General features: G+C 45.9%; 1 protein-coding gene and 1 non-coding gene across 6 annotated transcripts in view; one reads left to right on the forward strand and one right to left on the reverse strand.

The window, feature by feature from the left end:
* PRPSAP1 (phosphoribosyl pyrophosphate synthetase associated protein 1) overlaps window positions 1–22,226 on the forward strand; it is a 50,180-nt gene that overhangs the window by 25,683 nt on the left and 2,271 nt on the right. For all 5 annotated transcript variants that reach the window (XM_050764316.1, XM_050764320.1, XM_050764319.1 and 2 more), the window contains 5 exons: window positions 854–1,026; window positions 2,647–2,762; window positions 3,213–3,268; window positions 4,424–4,569; window positions 21,548–21,618. In XM_050764316.1, the coding sequence (XP_050620273.1) occupies window positions 854–1,026; window positions 2,647–2,762; window positions 3,213–3,268; window positions 4,424–4,569; window positions 21,548–21,618 (562 nt within the window). The remainder of the gene's footprint in view (window positions 1–853; window positions 1,027–2,646; window positions 2,763–3,212; window positions 3,269–4,423; window positions 4,570–21,547; window positions 21,619–22,226) is intronic.
* Window positions 8,376–8,479, reverse strand: LOC126940065 (small nucleolar RNA U13). The gene has a single exon (XR_007720588.1). It is a non-coding gene; the product is annotated as a small nucleolar RNA U13 (small nucleolar RNA).

Here is a 22,226-nt window from a genome sequence, read left to right on the forward strand (position 1 = left end):
CCTCAGGTGATCTGCCTGCCTCGGCCTCCGAAAGTGCTGGGATTACAGGCGTGAGTCACTGTGTCCAGCATCTAGGGAGGTTTTTGAAAATTAAGTTCTCACTGGGCACAGTGGCTCATGCCTGTAATCCCAGCACTTTGGGAGGCTGAGGCAGTTGGATCACCTGAGGTCTGGAGTTTGAGACCAGCCTGGCCAACATGGTAAAACCCCGTCTCTACTAAAAATACAAAAGTAGCTGCGTGTGGTGGTGCATGCCTGTAATCCTAGTTACTTGGGAGGCTGAGACAGGAGAATTGCTTGCATCTGGGAGGCGGAGGTTGCAGTGAGCTGAGATCATGCCACTGCACTCCAGCCTGGGCGACAGAGTGAGACTCCGTCTCAAAAAAAGAAAAAAATTATGTTCCAAGACCTCACCACACCCAATGAGAAGAAAGACCAAATCTTTCTGTTAATGGCAGCTAAATGGAAGGGCAGGTGGGTTCTTGGCATTCATACTGGCCTAAGCCCAAATCCCTGGGAGGCTGCCAGCAGGTGTTGGGTAACTCTGGTCACCAGCAGTTGCTTCAGATGCCACTGCAGTAACCCCGTATGACACACGAGAGACCCAGGCAAATGTGAGAGTGGGTTAACTATGCTGTGAATAGGAGTAACCTCAGATGAAAGCTGGGGCTTACTCAGCTACAAAAAGTTGGAAAGCTTCCCCTGCCTTCATGAGGTACCATTGTAAGCTAGTGTGATGGTAAAATTCCCACAACACCCGTCTGGCTGCCCATGTTAAGTTGATAAAGTCAAGATCTTTTCTAAGGGTTAATAAATGGAGTTAATCCCCAAATACAAATTTGGACTGTTTCAGAGATGTGAATACAGCTGTGATGGAGTTGCTCATCATGGCTTACGCACTGAAGACTGCCTGTGCCAGGAATATTATTGGGGTCATCCCCTACTTCCCCTACAGCAAGCAGAGCAAGATGAGGAAGAGAGGTTCCATTGTGTGCAAGCTGCTAGCATCCATGCTGGCAAAAGCAGGTGAGTGTGCGCCGGGGCCCTGGGGTTCCAGCATGATCCTTTAGGGCTCTTTCCTAGTCGGGCTTAGTTCATACCTCAGATACCCAATTTGGGATCTGAGTGTTTGTTTCCTTTTGAACAGTTTTGGCTAAGGATATGTGAGCTTGGTTAGAAATTCTGTTTTTTCCCTTATTCGCTTCGTCTTACTTTAGAATACCATTGCTTTAGTGTCTTCTCTTCTCTGTCATCTGTCACGTATCTTCTATTTCATCTTGTCATCGTTAAATTCTTAGCTGGCAGTCTTGGCATTCTTATGTGATCTTTTGATCTTCAGGTCTGGATTTCTGTACCTGCTTTGTTAGCTAAATTCCATTTTTGTTCATAGTATTCAAGCTGGATTTTCTTTTACTACCTCTCCCCCACCTTTGCCTTTCTACATAGCAGCTCATTTTCATTGCTTTATTCTCCTTATGTAGCGGGGGCACACTCTCTGGCCTGTAAATCAATGTAGTATTTTACATTTGGGTTTCTATTCATCTGATGTCTATTCTAAAACTTTAACATGTATTTATGTCCTCAGAATGAAATGTATGGTCCTCCCTCGATATCCTTGTAGGACTGGTTCCAGGAACCTATCTCCCCCTTCCCCGGCTCCTCAGCAGATACCAAAACCCAAAGATACTCAAGTCTTTCATATAAAATGCCATAGTATTTGCATATAACCAACACAATCATCTGGAGATTATTTATAAATACCGAATACCGTATAAATACTATGTAAATTGTTGTTATAACTGTCATTATTTAGGGAATAATGACGAGAAAAAAAATTTCATACCTGCTCAGTACAGACACAACCATTGTAGGCCTAACTACATTTTCAGTCTGTGTGTGGTTGAATCCCCACGTGGAACTCGTAGATCCAGATGGTCAACTGTATGTGAATTTCCTTCTGTCCAAAAAAGTATAATATTTCTGGAAAGAACAAGTAATACTGGTTCTATGCTCTGGAAGTTTTGCTGTGACCTTTGACCATTTGCAATGTGTTTATATATGTACCTTTTCCTCTTCAGTACTCTTGATTATAAGAGGATCTCTTCACTGTTTTTCTATAAGAGTACTTGAAACATTCTTTATCACATACAGAAATTATTCTAAACTTCAATATCTTTGTGTTACATGAGTTTCTTTTCTTCTAATATGTATATTTGTTTTTGTGTTCTTACTACTTTTTGCCTTCGCTGCAGTTCTTTATCCTTTCTTTCAAGATTCTTTAATAAAGGCCTTACTGTTTTTTACATCTCTTTGATATTAATTCCATATTCATAGTTTTGCTTCTGCCACATTATTCTTTTCTCAATTTTCTGGACCAAGCCAATAGTCAATAATTCCCACTTTCTCAGCTTTAGTTCTTTGTCCATGTGGAAGGTTGTAGCCTTCTCTACATTGGAAAGTTGTAGTCTTCTCCACATTAAGGCTTTATTAAAGTTAACAATCAAGCCTGTGATTGCAGTGCTTAATCACAGCACCCCCTGTCTTCAGTCTGCTGGTAGGAAGCAGGAGTTGAGCATCTAGTTTAGGTCCACTGTAGCCATTAACCTGTAGGGGTGAACTTTGTAATTTTTTGTTTTAAAATTTCAGGTTTAACTCACATTATCACTATGGATCTTCATCAAAAGGAAATACAAGGCTTTTTCAGCTTTCCCGTGGACAACCTTAGAGCCTCACCTTTCCTGCTTCAGTATATCCAGGAAGAAGTGAGGAGCCACCAGCAAACACCCCATTGTCCTCAAAAGAGATCTTATTTAGTTTTTCTCTGGTATCAGATTTCGATATTGAAAGGCGCATCAAATGAGCTCTCCCTTAAGTCGCAATGCCTGGGGCAGCAGACAGGGTCAGCTTTAGTCGTGGAGGATCATAGCTTTAAAAGACACTAAAAATGGATTTTTTTTCCTACGTATCTTTAGCAATTTGCTTATGTTTTCTAAAATGAAGGTTTTAATAAGAATTATTTTTTAAAAATTCTTGATGGAGTGCTTTTTGCAATGATGTTAATTGATAAATATTGAAAAATCTAAAACTTGTGGCTAAAATTCTAGCATATTTGATGACTAGTTTGGATCATTGTTATAAGAACTTGAATACCAGCATCCAGGTGTTATTTTCTGATAACTTTTCAGTATTTTCTATTTTTCCTTCAAATCTAGATTCCAAATTACAGAAATGCAGTCATTGTAGCTAAGTCTCCTGATGCTGCAAAGAGGTAAGTAAGCTAGACATGGGTCCTGATCCCTCCTGAGTGCTCCCAAAGCCAGAATGAGCTGCTTTGGAATCCAGAGGCTGTCACTCGTGGCCTGTGAAAACCCATTGGCTCTCATGTTAACCCCTTCCTCGTTGCCATGTCCCATGCCACACACAGCTTTATCTCCAGCCTCCAGACAACACACATGATTGCTGAGTTGCTCAGCTTTCCTCTGAGAAAACAAAGTTCCTTCAAGTTCCCAGAGAAAGGAAATCAATGAGGCTATGAGCATTTTTCAGCGAGTCTCACTCTGTCGCCCAGGCTGGAGTGCAATGGCTTGATCTCGGCTCACTGCAACCTCTGCCTCCTGGGTTCAAGCACATCTCCTGCCCCAGCCTCCCCAGTAGCTGGGATTACAGGCACCTGCCACCACTCCTGGCTCATTTTTTGTATTTTTAGTAGAGACGGGGTTTCACCATGTTCACCAGACTAGTCTTGAACTCCTGACCTCAGGTGATCTGTCCACCTCGGTCTCTAAAAGTACTGGGATTACAGGCGTGAGCCACTGTGCCCGGCCCAGGCAATGGTTTTTAACGTTGTTCTCTCTTCTGAAGATGACTATTAAGAATATTGGACAAAGGATAGAATCAAAATTATCTAGAATCAGGTCTGGGCGGGGTGGCTTACGCCTGTAATTCCAGCACTTTGGGAGGCCAAAGCGGGAGATCGCTTGAGCCCAGGGGTTCAAGACTGGCCTGGGTAACATAGTGAGACCCTGTCTCTACAAAAATACAAAAATTAGCCAGTTGTGATAACATATTCCTGTGGTCCCAGCTACTTGGGAGGTTGAGCTGGGAGGATCACCTGAGCCCCAGGAGGTTGAGGCTGCAGTGAGCCATGTTGATGCCACTGCACTCCAGCCTGGGTGACAGTGAGACTTTGTCTCAAAAAAAAAAAAAAAAAGTATCTAGAATCAGATAAAATCCCAGACGCTAACTTATGTGCCCTTTGAGGCATTTACATTCTGACCTGGGCCTCACATTCTCATTTATATAAATAATGCCTTTGCATGTCCCTGAAATGTTACATATTTTCATTTTGTGGTTAAAAAGTGATGAAGTAGTGATATGTGGGATTTCTTCCTGTCAGTTTCACCATTTCCCTTTGTCCTTCTAGGGCCCAGTCCTATGCGGAGAGACTGCGTCTGGGTTTGGCTGTCATCCACGGGGAAGCTCAGTGCACGGAACTGGACATGGATGATGGTCGTCACTCCCCACCTATGGTCAAAAATGCGACTGTGCACCCGGGCCTGGAGTTGCCGTGTAAGATGAGCTCTGTGTTTTTATTTTAGTTGTAAATTGAAGAAAGTTTTTTTTTGTTTTTATTGTTGTTGTTTTGTTTTGTTTTGTTTTTGAGACGGAGTCTCACTCTGTCGCCCAGGCTGGAGTGCGGTGGCGTGATCTCGGCTCACTGCAACCTCAGCCTCCTGGGTTCAAGCAATTCTCCTGCCTCAGCCTCCTGAGTGGCTGGGATTACAGGTGTGTGCCACCACCCCCAGGTAAAAATGTATTTTTAGTAGAGACAGGGTTTCACCATGTTGACCAGGCTGGTCTCAAACTCCAGACCTCATGATCTGCTTGCCTTGGCCTCCAGAGTGGTGGAATTACAGGCATGATCCTCTGCGCCTGGCCCTGAAGAAAGTTTTAAGTAGTCTGAATGACTAGGAGTTACCGACTATGTAGATATATGCTGTCTCGTTGTTTTTAAATAATGGAATGGTATTTGCTATCCTCCGCCTTTTTTATGTTTTGAGAAAGGATTTCACTCTGTTGCTCAGCCTGGAGTACAGTGGCACAGTCATGGCTCACTGCAGCCTCAACCTCCTGGGCGCAAGTGATTCTCCCACCTCCACCTCCTGGGTAGCTGGGACTCTAGGGGTACACTACCATGCCTGGATAGTTTTCTTTTTTTTTTAATAGAGACGGGGTCTCCCTACATTACCCAGGCTGGTTTGGAACTTCTGTGCTCAAACAGTCCTGCTGTCCTGACCTCCCAAAATGCCAAGATTACATAAGATTATGGATGTGAGCCACCATACCAGGCCTGATTTCCTCTTTTGTAAAAGGGAGTTGTGTTGTACGCATTTGTAGACTGTGTATGGACAGTTCTGCGTAGCACTCAGCATTCAGACAATATTCGATAATTTTTGCTTTAGTAAAAAAGTTGTATGTGATGGTGTGAAATCTTAAGCTTTTATATTATGGTAAGCTGGGTGACATCTGTTGATCAAATACCAGGCTTTGGGGATCAGGTAACTTTTATTTGTATTTATTTATTTATTTATTTATTTTGAGATAGAGTCTTGCTCTGTCGCCAGGCTGGAGTGCAGTGGTGCAATCTTGGCTCACTACAACCTCCTCCTCTCGGGTTCAAGCGCTTCTCCTGCCTCAGTCTCCCCAGTAGCTGGAACTATAGGTGCGTGCCAACACGCCCAGCTAATTTTTGTGTTTTTATTATTTATTTATTTATTTATTTTTCGAGATGGAGTCTCGCTCTGTCGCCCAGGCTGGAGTGCAGTGACGCGATCTCGGCTTACTGCAGGCTCCACCTCCCGGATTCACGCCATTCTCCTGCCTCAGCCTCCCGAGTAGCTGGGACTACAGGCGCCCATCACCATGCCTAGCTAATTTTTTGTATTTTTAGTAGAGACGGGGCTTCACCGTGTTAGCCAGGATGGTCTTGATCTCCTGACCTCGTGATCCACCCACCTTGGCCTCCCAAAGTGCTGGGATTACAGGCTTGAGCCACCGCGCCCGGCCTATTTATTTATCTTTTTGAGAAGGAGTCTCTCTCTGTTGCCCAGGCTGGAGTGCAGTGGCGCGATTTCGGCTCACTGCAGGCTCCACCTCCCAGGTTCACGGCCATTCTCCTGCCTCAGCCTCCCGAGTAGCTGGGACTACAGGCGCCTGCCACCACGCCCAGCTAATTTTTTGTATTTTTAGTAGAGATGGGGCTTCGCCATGTTAGCCAGGATGGTCTCGATCTCCTGACCTCGTGATCCACCTGCCTCGGCCTCCCAAAGTGCTGGGATTACAGGCGTGAGCCACTGCGCCCGGCCTGATTTTTTTATTTTTTTAGACTGAACTCGAAGGCCTGGCGCGGTTCACCTTAATTTTGGCCAGGATGTTCTCTATCTCTTGACATTGTGATCCGCCTGCCTTGGTGGCGGGCGCCTCCCAAAGGCTGTGCTGGGAGGCGGAGCTTACAGCGCCGAGATCCGCCACTGCACCTGGGTGACCTATTTTTCTCATTTTTTTTAAAAAAAAAAAAAGACTGAACTCGTAGGCCTGGCGCGGTGGCTCAAGCCTGTAATCCCAGCACTTTGGGAGGCCGAGGCGGGCGGATCACGAGGTCAGGAGATCGAGACCATCCTGGCTAACACGGTGAAACCCCGTCTCTACTAAAAAAAAATACAAAAAACTAGCCGGGCGAGGTGGCGGGCGCCTGTAGTCCCAGCTACTCGGGAGGCTGAGGCAGGAGAATGGCGTGAACTCGGGAGGCGGAGCTTGCAGCGAGCTGAGATCCGGCCACTGCACTCCAGCCTGGGCGGCAGAGCGAGACTCCGTCTCCATAAAAAAAAAAAAAAAAGACTGAACTCGTTCTGTCGCCCAGGCTGTAGTACAGTGGCGTAATCTTGGCTCACTGCAGCCTCCGCCTCTTGGGTTCAAGCAGTTCTCTTGTCTCAGCCTCCCGAGTAGCTGCGACTTCAGGCACACACCACCATACCCGGCTAATTTTTGTATTTTTAGTAGAGACAGGGTTTTACCATGTTGGTCAGGCAGGTCTTGAACTGCTAACCTCAGGTCATCCACCTACCTCGGCCTCCCAGTGTGCTGGGATTACAGGTGTGAGCCACCATGCCAAGCCATAGTCTGCTTTTTTAGCTTTTTATTTTAAACTGACTTTAGACTTAAAGTTGAAGGAATAGGCCGGGCGCGGTGGCTCAAGCCTATAATCCCAGCACTTTAGGAGGCCGAGGCGGGCGGATCACGAGGTCAGGAGATCGAAACCATCCTGGCTAACACAGTGAAACCCCGTCTCTACTAAAAATACAAAAAATTAGCCGGGCGAGGTGGCGGGCGCCTGTAGTCCCAGCTACTCAGGAGGCTGAGGTAGGAGAATGGTGTGAACCTGGGAGGCGGAGCTTACAGTGAGCCGAGATCGTGCCACTGCACTCCAGCCTGGGCGACAGAGTGAGACTCTGTCTCAAAAAAAAAAAAAAAAAAAAAACAGAAGAATAGTACAGATTTCCAGCATGTGCTCTTCACTCAGAGTCCCCAAATTTAACATTTATATACTTGGGTTTTTTTTCACCATTTGAGGGTGAGTAGCAGACGTAATGTCCCTTCATTCCTCAATACCTACGTGTACATATATAAAGACAAAAGACTCTTTTATATAACCAGAGTATCATTGTCAGACCCAGGAAGCTAACATTGCTATAACAGTGTAATTTACAGACTTTACTTAGGTTTCACCAGTGGTCCCAGCAGTGTCCTTTAGAGCAAAAGAATAAACTTGTTTTCTTGTCCAAGACCTAACCCAGGATCACACATTGCATTTACTTGTCATTTCTTTTTAGTCTCATTTAATCTGGAATGGCTGCTCTATTCTTTGTTTTTCTTATGACCTTGATACTTTTGAACAGTGCGATCAAGTGATTTTGTAGACTATCCCTTAATTGGGGCTTGTTTATGTCCTCAGGATTAGATTCAGGTTATGCATTTTTGGCAGAAAATCACGGAAAACATGTGATGTGTCCCATTACTGGTGACGTGCATTCTGATAAGTTGGTTAAGGTTTCTGTGGCAGGTTTCTCCACTGTAAAGTTATTCTTTTTTTTTTTCCCCCCTTTGTAATTAAGACTATGTTTTAACTGTAAATATTCCATTCAAAAAAAAAAATTAGCCGGCTGTGGTGGTGGGCGCTGTAGTCCCAGGTACACGGGAGGCTGAGGCAGGAGAATGGTGTGAACCCGGGGGGGGGGGCGGAGCTTGCAGTGAGCCAAGATCGCACCACTGCACTCCAACCTGGGCGACAGAGCGAGACTGTCTCAAAAAAAAAAAAAAGTCAACCAGGTAATGTGCTGATGTTCTAACAAGGTTCAAGGGTAGCACATCTCACATGTGAGCGTGAACACCCAATGATCACACTTAGGAACTATAAAAGGATCTGTCTGATAGCATTTTACCCAGAAGAAAGAACTACTTTCTCTCTCTCTCTTTTTTTTTTTTAAGACAAGAATCTCACTCTGTCGCCCAGGCTGGAGTGCAGTCACCATTTCGGCTCACTGCAACCTCTGCCTCCTGGGTTCAAGCAATTCTCCTGCCTCGGCCTCCTGAGTAGATGGGATTACAGATGATTACAGATGTGTGTCACCATGCCTAGCTAATTTTTGTATTATTAGTAGAGATGGGGTTTCACCATGTCAGCCAGGCTGGTCTCCATCTCCTGACCTCAGATGATCTACCCGGCTTTGGCCTCCAAAAGTGCTGGGATTACAGGTGTGAGCCACCATGCCTGGCCGAAAGAACTACTTTCAAAATTGTAGTTGCTTTTCTCAAACCCTGCCACTGTGTTACCAAATAATTTTTGTAATACTTCTAAATCCTTGTTTTCATTTCAGCAGTGTTCACAGCATCTTCGCCAGCAGTAGATTCATCTCAAAAAAAAAAAAAAAAACCCACTTTCTTTGCTTATCCATAAAAGCAACTCCTTCTCCATTACAGTTTTATCATAAGATTGAAGCAGCCCAGTCACAGCTTCAGGTTCCATTTCTAATTCTAGTTCTTTTGCTATTTCCACCACATCTGCAGTTACTTCTACCATGGAGGCCCTAAGCTCCTCAGAGTCATCCATGAGGGTTAGAACCAACTTCTTCCAAACTCCTGTTAATGTTGATATTTTGACCTCCTCCCCTGAATCACGAATATTCTTCATGGCATCTAGAATGGTGCATCCTTTCCAGAGATTTTCAATTTACTTTGTCTGGATCCTTCAGAGGAATCACTATCTATGGCATCTATTGTCTTATAAAATGCATTTCTTTTTTTTCTTTCTTTTTTTTTTGATACAAAGTCTTGCTCTGTCACCCAGGTACAGTGGTACGACCTTGGCTCACTGCAACCTCCGCTTTCCTGGTTCAAGTGATTCTTGTGCCTCATTCTCTCGAATTTCTGGGATTGCAGGTGTGCCCCACCATGCCCAGCTGATTTTTGTATTTTTAATAGAGACAGGGTGTCACCATGTTGGCCAGGCTGGTCTCAAACTCCTGACCTCAGGTGATCTGCCTGCCTCGGCCTCCCAAAGTGCTGGGATTATAGGAGTGAGACACCACGCCCAGCCAAATGTATTTCTTTTTATTTTATTTTAGAGGCGGGGTCTCTGTCTGCTGTCCGGGCTGGAGTACAGTGACAGGGTCTCCCTCTGTCGCCCAGACATGGAGTGCAGTGGTGCGACCACTGCTCACTGCAGCTTCTATCTCCTTAGGCTTAGGTGATCCTCCCACCTCAGCCTCCCGAGTAGCTTGGAAGCTGGGACAACAGGTGCGTGCCACCACACCTAACTAATTTTTGTAGAAATGGGGTTTTGCCATGTTGTCCAGGCTGGTCTTGAACTCCTGGGCTCAAGCAATCAACCCACCTTGGCCTCCCAAAGTGCTAGGATTAGAGGTATGAGCCACTGTGCCTAGCACACAGCTAATTTTTAGAAATTTTTAGTAGAGGCGGGGTCTTGTCTTGTTGTCCAGGCTGGTATCGAATTCATTGGCTCAAGTAATCCTCCCGCCTCAGCCTGTATTCTTGACAGTGTGGGAGGGTGAGGTGGAGGATCACCTTACTATTATTACTTTTTTTTTTTTTTTTTTTTTTTTGAGATGGAGTCTCGCTCTGTCACCCAGGCTGGAGTGCAGTGGCACAGTCTTGGCTCACTGCAACCTCCTCATCCCGGGTTCATGCCATTCTCCTGCCTCAGCCTCCTGAGTAGCTGGGACTACAGGCGCCCGTCACCACGCCCGGCTAATTTTTTGTATTTTTAGTAGAGACGGGGTTTCACTGTGTTAGCCAGGATAGTCTCAATCTCCTGACCTTGTGATCCGCCCACCTCGGCCTCCTCCCAAAGTGCTAGAATTACAGGCGTGAGCCACCGCGCCTGGCCTATTATTACTGCTAATAATAAGACTTGGAAGTTGAAATTACTCCTTGATCAATGGGCTGCAGAATGGATGTTGTATTAGTGGGCATGAAAACAATGCAAATCTCCTTGTATATCTCCGTCAGAGCTGTTGAAAGACTATTGTTTGAGATATATATATACATATATATATGTTTTGAGATGGAGTCTTGCTGTGTTGCCCAGGCTGGAGTGCAGTGGCACAATCTTGGCTCACCACAACCTTCACCTCCCAGTTTCAAGCGATTCTCCTGCCTCAGCCTCCTGAGTAACTGGGATTACAGGCATGCACCACCATGGCTGGCTAATTTTGTATTTTTAGTAGAGATGAGGTTTCACCCTGTTGGTCAGGCTGGTCATTAACTCCTGACCTCAAGTGATCTGACTGCCTCGGCCTCCCAAAGTGCTAGGATTACATGTGTGAGCCACTACGCCTGGCCTGTTGTTTGATATTGTTTGAACTTTTATCAATTATCTTGGTTAGATCTTGTGAGTAACTTATTGCAGCTTCTACATGAGCACTTACTACTTCACCTTGCACTCTTAGGTTACGGAAATGGCTTCTTTCCTTAAACTTCACGAACCAACCTTGCTCTGGATTAGGCTTTGGCTTAAGGGAATTTTGTGGCTGGTTTGATCTTCTATCCAGATCACTCAGATTTCTCTGGTTCCGTAATAAGGCTGTTTTGTTTTCTCATCATTCGTGTATTCCCTGGAGTCAAATTTTTAATATCCTTCATGAACTTTTCCTTTGCATTCACAACCTGGCTGTTTGACTAAAGAGGTTTAGCTTTTGGCTCTCGACACACTAAGCTTGATTATTTGTAGCTTTTGATTTAAAGTGAGAGACATGGGGCTCTTCCTTTCACTTGAACACTTACAGGCCATTGGAGGGTTATTAGCCTAATTTCAATATATTGTATCTCAGGGAATAGGGAGGTCCAACAAGAGGAAGAGAGACGGGAACAACAGGTCAGTGGAGCAGTCAGAATACACATTTACTAAGTTTGCTGTCTTTTTTTTTTTTTTTCCAGTGACAGAATTTTGCTCTGGATCTCAGCTCACTGCAACCTCCGCCTCCCGGGAGTAATTCTCCAAGTAATTCTCCTGCCTCAGCCTCCTGAGTAACTGGGATTACAGGCGCGCTCTACCACACCTGGCTAATTTTTGTATTTTTAGTAAAGACAGGGTTTCACCATGTTGGTCAGGCTGGTCTTGAACTCCTGACCTCATGATCCACCTGCCTCGGCCTCCCAAAGTGCTGGGATTACAGGTGTGAGCCACCACTGCACCCAGCCAGTTTGCTGTCTTATGTGATCTTGGTTCATGCTGCCCCAAAACAATTGCAGTAGTAATATCCAAGATCACTGGTTACAGATACCAGAAAAAACGTAACAATAATGAAAAAAGTGGAAATACTGCAAGAATTACCAAAATGTGACACAGAAACATGAAATGAGCACATACTGTTAGAAAAATGGCTCCCAGGCTGGGCACGGTGGCTCATGCTTGTAGTCCCAACACTTTGGGAGGCCAGAGTGGCAGGATCACTTGAGCCCAGGAGTTCGAGACCAGCCTGGGCAACATGGCGAAATCTCGTCTCTACAAAAAGCACAAAAAATTAGCCAGGTGTTGCATGCACCTGTGGTCCCAGCTATTCAGCAGGCTGAGGTGGGAGGTTCCCTTGAGCCCAGGAGGCAGAGGTTGCAGTGAGACGAGATCGAACCACTGCACTCCAGCCTGGGTTATAGAGCGAGACCCTGTCTTTAAAAAAAGGAAAAAAAAGAGAGAGAGAGAGAAAAATGGCGCCCGTAGACTTGCTTGACACAGGGTTGCCACAAACTTCAATTTGTAAAAATTGTATTATCTGGTAATCTAGCACTTTGGGAGGCCGAGGTGGGCGCATCAACTGAGGTCAGGAGCTCGAGACCACCTGGCCAACATGGTGAAACCCTGTCTCTACTAGAAATACAAAAAAAAAAATTAGCCAGGCATGGTGGTGTGTGCCTGTAGTCCCAGCTACTTGGGAGGCTGAATCAGGAGAATCACTTGAACCTGGGAGGCAGAGGTTGGAGTGAACCGAGATCGGGCCACTGCACTCCAACCTGGGCAACAAAGAGCCGAGCCCTGCCCTGCCCTGCCCTGCGCGCAGTGGCACCATCTTGGCTCGCTGCAACGTTTGCTTTCCAGGTTCAAGTGATTCTTGTGACTCAATCTCTCAAGTTTCTGGGATTATGGGCGTGCCCCACCATGCCCGGCTAATTTTTGTGTTTTTAGTAGAGACAGGGTTTCGCCATATTGGCCAGACTGGTCTCCAACTCCTGACCTCAGGTGATCCGCCTGCCTTGGCCTCCCAAAGTGCTGGGATTGCAGATGTGAGCCTCCACACCCAGCCTACTTTTATTTTAATGCTCAGTTTGTCTCATATTTGGCCAGAGAGAGCTCCTTCCAGCTGCCTCCTGTGTTCTTTTGGCATGTCCCCATCACTTTTGGAGACTCCCTTACTTTTCTGCTGTAACTACGCCCCGTGTTCATCTTGTAATTTCTTTTTTTTTTTTTTTTTTTTTTTTTTTGAGACAGAGTCTCGCTTTGTCACCCAGGCTGGAGTGCAGTGGCGCGATCTCGGCTCACTGCAAGCTCCGCCTCCCGGGTTCCCGCCATTCTCCTGCCTCAGCCTCCCGAGTAGCTGGGACTACAGGCGCCCGCCACCAGGCCCGGCTAATTTTTTGTATTTTTAGTAGAGACGGGGTTTCACTGGGTTAGCCAGGATGGTCTCCATCTCCTGACCTCGTGATCCGCCGGTCTCGGCCTCCCAAACTGCTGGGATTACAGGCTTGAGCCACCGCGCCCGGCCTCATCTTGTAATTTCTTAGCACTGTACTTGGCCATTTCTCCAAGGAGCCCTTATACCTTTAGTTGGAGAATGGTATTTATTTATTTTTAAAAATCAGTCAGGCCAGGCACAGTGGCTCACGCCTGTAATCCCAGCACTTTGGGAGGCTGAGGAGGGCGGATCACGAGGTCAGCCTGGCCAACATGGTGAAACCCCATCTCTACTAAAAATACAAAAATTAGCCAAGCATGGTGGTGGTCACCTGTAATCCCAGCTACTTAGGAGGCTGAGGCAGGAGAATCGCTTGAACCCAGGAGGCGGAGGTTGCAGTGAGCCAAGATGGTGCCACTGTATTCCAGCCTGGGTGACAGAGCAAGACTTGGTCTAGGAAAAAAAATAAATCGGTCAGGTTTAGCAGTGCTGGAATGTATGCCAACTTTTTTTTTTTTTTTTTTTTTTTTTTAAGACGGAGTCTCGCTCTGTCGCCCAGGCTGGAGTGCAGTGGCCAGATCTCAGCTCACTGCAAGCTCCACCTCCCGGGTTTACGCCATTCTCCTGCCTCAGCCTCCCGAGTAGCTGGGACTACAGGCGCCTGCCACCTCGCCCAGCTAGTTTTTTTGTATTTTTTTTTTAAGTAGAGACGGGGTTTCACCGGGTTAGCCAGGATGGTCTCGATCTCCTGACCTCGTGATCCGCCCGTCTCGGCCTCCCAAAGTGCTGGGATTACAGGCTTGAGCCACGGCGCCCGGCCGTATGCCAACTTTTTAGTAACACTAATATTAGTAAGTATTGATAACCCATTAGCATCAGACCAGCTGAGAATGGTATTTAGAAACCAAGATTTGGGGCCGGGCGTGGTGGCTCATGCCTATAATCCCAACCTTTGGGAGGCCGAGGCAGGCGGATCACGAGGTCAGGAGATCAAGACCATCCTGGCTGACACGGTGAAACCCCATCTCTACTAAAAATACAAAAAATTAGCTGGGTGTGGTGGCGGGCGCCTGTAGTCCCAGCTACTCGGGAGACTGAGGCAGAAAAATGGCATGAACCTGGAGGCAGAGCATGCAGTGAGCGGAGATCGCGCCACTGCACTCCAGCCTGGGCGACAGAGCGAGACTCCGTCTCAAAAAAAAAAAAGAAACCAAGATTTGGGCTCAGGGTGGACATGCTCAGTTGCCAGATGTTACTACCTGTGAGTAACCTTGACTTAATGTCCTTTTGTAAGCGGCTGAGTATGTTGTAGGATAATGACCAAGAAATAGGCTGGTTGTGGTGGCTCACACCTGTAATCCCAGCACTTTGGGAGGCCTAAGCAGACAGATCACGAGGTCAGGAGTTCGAGACCAGCCTGACCAACATGGTTAAACCTGTCTCTACTAAAAATACAAAAATTAGCCAGGCGTGGTGGCACACATCTGTAATCCCAGCTGCTTGGAAGGCTGAAGCAGGAGAATTGCTTGAACCTGGGAGACGGAGGTTGCAATGAGCTGAGATCACGCCACTGTACTCCAGCCTGGGTGACAGAGTGATACTCCTATCTCAAAAGAAAAAAAAAAGACCGAGAAATAAAATTACTGGGTCAGAGGTTACTTTGATAGATGTTGTATTATCAGAGTATTTTATATGGTGAGATTATTTATTCTGAGGATGTTGCTTTGTTGCTTAATGGTCGTAACCATGGTTTCCCTGGCAGTCATCTTTATGAGTCATAGGAAAAGAACTGCATTACTTCTAGACATACTGGTGTGTTTACATTGCAGCTTCCACAGTTATCATCACATTGTTTTGTGTGACTCTAATAGGCTTAGCCAAGAAAATTCTGAAAAAATTATTTCTTGTATGTGTAATAAATTGCGCCTCCTAAATTAAATATGCTTTACATCTGTATGTCAGTTATCCAGTGTGTTCCAGTGGTTCATTTGTTGGTAATTTAGTTTAAGATCTTAGAATGGTTATGACAGAATAAATATTCAACCTGAGAACCTTTGCATTTTTTAGGGAGATGAACTATTTTATTTTCCTCAAATCCATTCTTTTTTTTTTTGAGATAGAGTCTTGCTCTGTCACCCAGACTAGAGTGCAGTGGTGCGATTCCAGCTCACTGCCACCTCCACCTCCCGGGTTCAAGTGATTCCCCTGCCTCATCCTCCCAAGTAGCTGGGATTACAGGTGCCTGACACTGCCCCCAGCTAATTTTTTTGTATTCTTAGTAGAGACGGGGTTTCACCATCTTGGCCAGGCTGGTCTCGAACTGCTGACCTCGTGATCCCCCTGCCTTGGCCTCTCAAAGTGCTGGGATTACAGGTGTGAGCCACCGCACCTGGCCAAACCCATTATTTAGAGCACTACTTCTTGCCCACGGGTGAGTTTTGCCTCACAGTGGATATTTGGCAATGTCTGGAGATGTTTCTGGTTGTCACAACCATGGGAGCTGGGGTGCTGCTGGCATCTCGTAGGTAAAGGCCATGATGCTCAGCATCCTACAGTGCGATAATCACCTAGTCCAAAATGTCAGAAGTGCTAAGGTTGAGAAGCTCATTTTAGAGTAATTTGTTAAAAAAGAAGTTGTATGAATGAAGGAGTGAAACCTTAAATCTTTTCCATCTTATAGGTAGGCTTGGTACAGATGATGGGCAAGGGCATCTAACAAACTTGAAAAGATTTTATGTCGGGGGTTCTGCTAAAGAAGACTACATTTGCCACAGGGGTGAAAAGTAAGAGTTTGGATCACAAAAGTGAGAGGAGGTGACTTTTCCTGGCTTGTTAATTTCACAAGTGAAGATGTGGTTTTCACCACTGAAGTGAAAACAGACATTGGCACCTCTTGAGCATCTGTTAAATGTAAATTTTGATTTGTTTGCATGTAGATAGGGGTTGTGAGCTTGAAATCAGTTCATTTCTGTTCTACAGAAGACCTCATTTTATTTCCTCATCTAATTTATTTGTTTATTTTTCTGAGATGGAGTCTCATTCTGTCACCCAGACTGGAGTGCAGTGGGCGATCTCAGCCCACTGTAACCTCCGCTTCCCGGGTTCAAGCAATTCTCCTGCCTCAGCCTCCCAAGTAGCTGGGTTTATGAGCGTGAGCCACCACACTCAGCTAATTTTTGTATTTGTTTTGTTTTGTTCTTGTTTTGAGACGGAGTTTTGCTTTTGTTGCCCAGGCTGGAGTGCAGTGGTGTGAACTTGGCTCACTGCAACCTCTGCCTTTGGGGTTCAAATGATTCTCCTACCTTAGCCTCCTGAGTAGCTGGGATTACAGGCATTCACCACCACGCCTGACTAATTTTGTATTTTTAGTAGAGATGGAGTTTCTCTGTGTTGGTCAGGCTGGTCTCGAACACCTGACCTCAGGGTGATCCACCTGGCTTGGCCTCCCAAAGTGCTGGATTACAGGCATGAGCCACCACGCCTGTTTTTTTTTTTTCTTTTTTCTTTGAGACAGAGTCTTGCTCTGTTGGCCAGGCTGGAGTGCAGTGGCACGATGTCAGCTCACTCCAACCTCCACCTCCTAGGCTCAAGCAGTTCTTCTGCCTCAGCCTCCCAAGTAGCTGGGATTACAGGTGTGTGCCACCACGCCCAGCTAATTTTTTTTTTTTTTTTTTTTTTTTTGAGACGGAGTCTGGCTCTGTCGCCCAGGCTGGAGTGCAGTGGCGCGATCTCGGCTCACTGCAAGCTCTGCCTCCCGGGTTCACGCCATTCTCCTGCCTCAGCCTCCCGAGTAGCTGGGACTATAGGCGCCCACAACTGCGCCCGGCTAATTTTTTGTATTTTTAGTAGAGACGGGGTTTCACCGTGGTCTCGATCTCCTGACCTCGTGATCCGCCCGCCTCGGCCTCCCAAAGTGCTGGGATTACAGGCGTGAGCCACCGCGCCCGGCTATTTTTGTATTTTTAGTAGAGACAGAGTTTCACCATGTTGACCAGGCTGGTCTCAAACTCCTGATCTCAGGTAATCCGCCCGTCTCGACCTCCAAAAGTGCTGGGATTACAGGCATGAGCCACCATGCCCGGCCTCTTGTTTTTTTGAGATGGAGTCTCGCCCTGTCACCTAGGCTGGAGTGTAGTGGTACAATCTCGGCTCACTACAACCTCCGGCTCCTGGGCTCAAGGGAACCTCCCACCTCAACCTCCCTAGTAGTGGGGATTACAGGTGTACACCACCACGCCTGGCTAATTTTTGTATTTTTAGTAGAGAAGTGGTTTTGCCATGTTGCCAGGCTGGTCTTCAACTCCTGACCTCAGGTGATCTGCCCGCTTCAGCCTCCCAAAGTGTTACGTTCACGGGCATGAGCCACCATGCCCAGCCACTCATCTCTTTCTAATGTCAGTTTGTTGATATGGTTTGCCATTTCATTGAACTAGAAGTAGACAAAGGTCAAAATGGGTAAGGAATGAATTTGCTCATAGTTCTTTTTTGCTGTTTACTTTAGCAGAGGAAGGTTTGGTTAATTGGCTCCCAGGAAAGAGTAAACGTGTGCACATGTGTGCAGGTGCTTGTACTTGTGATGGAAGCGTTCGTAAGGTAAGGAGGGTTGTCAGCGCAGCTTTACTTTACCTGGAAAATGCTACCTTTAAAAGCAAAAGACGGCCGGGCGCGGTGGCTCAAGCCTGTAATCCCAGCACTTTGGGAGGCCGAGACGGGCGGATCACAAGGTCAGGAGATCGAGACCATCCTGGCTAACACGGTGAAACCCCGTCTCTACTAAAAAATACAGAAAACTAGCCGGGCGCGGTGGCGGGCGCCTGTAGTCCCAACTACTCGGGAGGCTGAGGCAGGAGAATGGCGTGAACCCGGGAGGCGGAGCTTGCAGTGAGCTGAGATCTGGCCACTGCACTCCAGCCTGGGCGGCAGAGCGAGACTCCGTCTCAAAAAAAAAAAAAATAAAAAAAAAAAAATAAAAGCAAAAGACAACTTCCTGCTTCCTTCATAAAAACATTGCAAATCATTTGATGAATTGGAGACATTTTCACTGCAGTTGATGTAGTTTTCACAGTGATTTCTGGCGACAAGTAAGGTTGCACAATTCATTTTATTCATGGATTAGATTTTGTTTGATAAAATGGACAGAGCAGAATCTAAACTTAGGGTAGTTTTAGCACTCTATTCTTGACCTTGTATGAAAACTGGAATTTTTAGTGTTTTATTTTTTGGGTAAGCTATTCAGAAACTGTTGGCCTGTGAGGTACTAGTCATTTTTTTCTACCCTGTAGTAATAAAGTCTGTCTCTGTTTTGTGGCAGCCACTAAATTATGTGTTCACTTTTATCCAGAACCTAAAGGCAGTATCAGCAGGGAATGAGTATAGTGGGCAGGAAGCCTTTCTTTTTATCCTTTTTTAGCCTCCCTCCTAGCTGTGCTTAGGTTTTTCGTATGAAACTAACAATAGTTCTTTGCAGGAGGTAGGGTTGCAAAAAAGTAAACACAAATACTGTGATGTTTTCTGTATCAAACTAGAGCTGAATTTCCATTGATATTTGATGGAGGGGTATTGGCTTGCAATATTTCTTTTTTTTTTTTTTTTTTTGAGACAGGAGTCTTGCCCTGTTTCCCAGGCTGGTGTGCAGTGGTGTTATCTCAGTTCACTGCAACCTTTGCCTCCTGGGTTCAAGCAAGTCTTGTCTCAGTCTCCCGAGTAGCTAGGATTACAGGCATGTGCCACCATGCCTGGCTAATTTTTATATTTTTAGTAGAGACAGAGTTTCACCATGTTGGCCAGGCTGGTCTAGAACTCCTGACCTCAGGTGATATGCCTGCCTTAGCCTCTCCAAAGTGCTGAGATTACAGGCATGAGCCACCACGCCCAGCTGAAAAGGAACCACATCTCTTTAAGAAGCGGGTAGGTTGGTCAGGCACGGTGGTTCATGCCTGTAATCCCAGCACTTTGGGAGGCCGAGACAGGTCAATCAGTTGAGGTCAGGAGTTTGAGACCAGCCTGGCCAACATGGTGAAACCCCGTCTCTGCTAAAAATACAAAAAATTACCCAGCTGGTGGCGTGCTCTGTAATCCCAGCTACTCAGGGGGCTAAAGCAGGAGAATCACTTGAGCCCGGGAGGCGGAGGTTGCAGTGAGCTGAGATCATGCCACTGCACTCCAGCCTGGGAGACAGAGTGAGAATCTGTCTCAAAAAAAAAAAAAAAAAAAAAAAACCAAAACGGATAGGTCAACATAACTGTCTGTTTACATGGTTTAAAAACAGAATCTCAGGAAGCTGCTCCTAATGGTGGTGGTTTGAAACCCCCCTCCCCCCCATTTTAAGTGATTTTATATACAAAGTCTTCTTTTCTTGCCCAAATTCAAGAAGTTGTCTTTGTTTCTACGATGTGAAATCAGGAAATACACGTCTGTCGAGATGTATAAAGTAGTGCTGAATTTCAGCTCAGCTGATTTGCCAATATACAGAGAAAAACACCTGTTCTTTGAGATACACAGTGCCTACTGGTGGAAATCAGCCAAAATTGTTTTTTGGTAGTCACCAAACTCTGTTACCCTGGATTTTATTCTCTTTCGCTTCCCCCACTACTAGCCTAATAAATATTTCAGAATAATAACAAAGTTTAAAGAAGGAATACTTAGCCTATTCTTCTGAAATAGTCTTTGTTTTTCTTCTCTGTTTACTGACCTCCTTTTGAGGATAAAATCTTATTTCCTTTCTTTATCCTGTAGTTTCCTTTGTACACTCATAGCCTTTCTTCAGATGCAGATTTTGTAGTCAGATAAAAGTCTCTACTTTAAGCACTAATTAAATCAGGAAAAGATGATGGGCCTGGAGTTATTGTCTTCAAGTTCCTGATTTTGAGGAAACTCTGATTATGTCAGTAGTGCAGTTATCTGATAGTAAGGTTACACTGTCCAAATAAGGTGACTTTGGAAGAAAGTAACATAAAGCCATCTCATGATCTGGCAGCCTTTCGCAGTTTCGCTTTCTGCAGAGCGGCATTCCTTCTGACTGTCTCCGCCAGCCTCCATGAGAGTGGGGTTTCTGTCTGCACGGCATTGCAGTGCAGCCTCTCCGTGTTGGTAGAATCTTCCATGCTGTGCTGGTTCATTGTCTTTCCAGCTGTGCTGTGCACTGTGCTGGTTGCTGAGCTCCTGAGACCGGGCTCGTCTCAACTGAGAAGTGCTGTGTGTATAAAACACACACCAAGTAGAGAAGACTTGATAGGAAAAAAGTGTAAGGCTGGGTGTGGTGGCTCATGTCTGTAATCCTAGCACTTTTGGGAGGCTGAGGTAGGAGGATTATTTGCGTCCAGTTTGAGACAAGCCTGGGCAATATAGCAAGATCCCCTCTGAAAAAAAAAAAGTGTAAAACATCTCATTAATAAATTTTTATATCAGGCTGGGTGTGGTGGCTCACGCCTGTAATCCCAGCGCTTCGGGAGGCTGAGGCAGGTGGATCACCTGAGGTCAGGAGTTTGAGACCAACCTGACCAACATGGAGAAACCCCGTTTCTACTAAAAATACAAAACTCAGCTGCGTGTGGTGGCGGATGCCTGTAATCCCAGCTACTTGGGAGGCTGAGGCAGAATTGCTTGAACCCAGGAGGCAGAGGTTGCAGTGAGCCAAGATGGTGCCATTGCACTCCAGCCTGGGCAACAAGAGTGAAACTCCATCTCAATACATACATACATACATACATTTTTATATCAGTTACATGTCGAAATTATAATATTTTGGGAATTACATAATCTGTTTTTTTTTTTTTTTGAGACGGAGTCTTGCTCTGTAGCCCGGGCTGGAGTGCAGTGGCCGGATCTCAGCTCACTGCAAGCTCCGCCTCCCGGGTTTAGGCCATTCTCCTGCCTCAGCCTCCGGAGTAGCTGGGACTACAGGCGCCCGCCACCTCGCCCGGCTAGTTTTTTGTATTTTTAGTAGAGACGGGGTTTCACGGTGTTAGCCAGGATGGTCTCGATCTCCTGACCTCGTGATCCGCCCGTCTCGGCCTCCCAAAGTGCTGGGATTACAGGCTTGAGCCACCGCGCCCGGCCTACATAATCTGTTTTTAATGTGGCTACTAGAAAATTCAAAGTAACATGTATGGCGTGCCTTCTATTTCTTTTGGCCAATGCTGCTGTTTCTGAGAGATTGCAGATTCATGGAGGGGGAATCTGCGTGGTTGGTTGGTTTTTTGCCTGTATAGTGGTTGTGCCACCATTTCCAGGGAATGAGGTTATGATTACATTTCTCTAGTGATACATGAATGACTGAGATCTTGTAATTTGTTTTGTTTTGCTAGTGATGATGGCCAAAGAGAAGCCACCGATAACTGTAGTTGGAGATGTTGGAGGCCGCATCGCAATCATCGTGGTATGGTTATGTGTCATCCATTTGCAGAGGTGACACTCCTGGCTCTTGGTCAGTAGGTTGTCCACTCTGGGACTGTATTTCTAGGAACGATGATCTAAATGGATCCACATATCCTTTCTCACCCGAACTCCCTTGTGCCAAGTGGCAGAACCCTCTATCCAGGTGAACACACATCAAAGTATAACCTACAGATAGGAAATGAGCACAGTACTCCCATGAGAAAATTCAGCACCTTCACCTTCATCATGTGGATTCTAGGTTCTTTAAACCAGCTCACCTAATCATGCTTGAGCATTAGAGCCGAAAGATGAACCGAAGATGAGCTGTTCCATTTTCACGACTAAGAATGGATGTCCCCGTGCAGACTCGTTCTGTATGTTGACATAGTTTTTTTTTCCTAGCTCTAAATATCTGCTGACTAGTGGGTCACGAGTCCTTTGCTGTAGCACACTTTATTTCAGTTTTCTTCTCATGTCACGTTCTATTTGGAAAAAAAAATAAATGGAACGCTGGCTATGTGGGATTCACCAGAAATGTGACACAGGAAAGTGAGTGTTGGCAGTCCTCAGCTCCAGCCGTAACGTCACAGGCGCTTGGCTGCGCCCTCC

Source organism: Macaca thibetana, chromosome 16, assembly GCF_024542745.1.
Source record: "Macaca thibetana thibetana isolate TM-01 chromosome 16, ASM2454274v1, whole genome shotgun sequence".
Lineage (NCBI taxonomy): Eukaryota > Metazoa > Chordata > Mammalia > Primates > Cercopithecidae > Macaca > Macaca thibetana.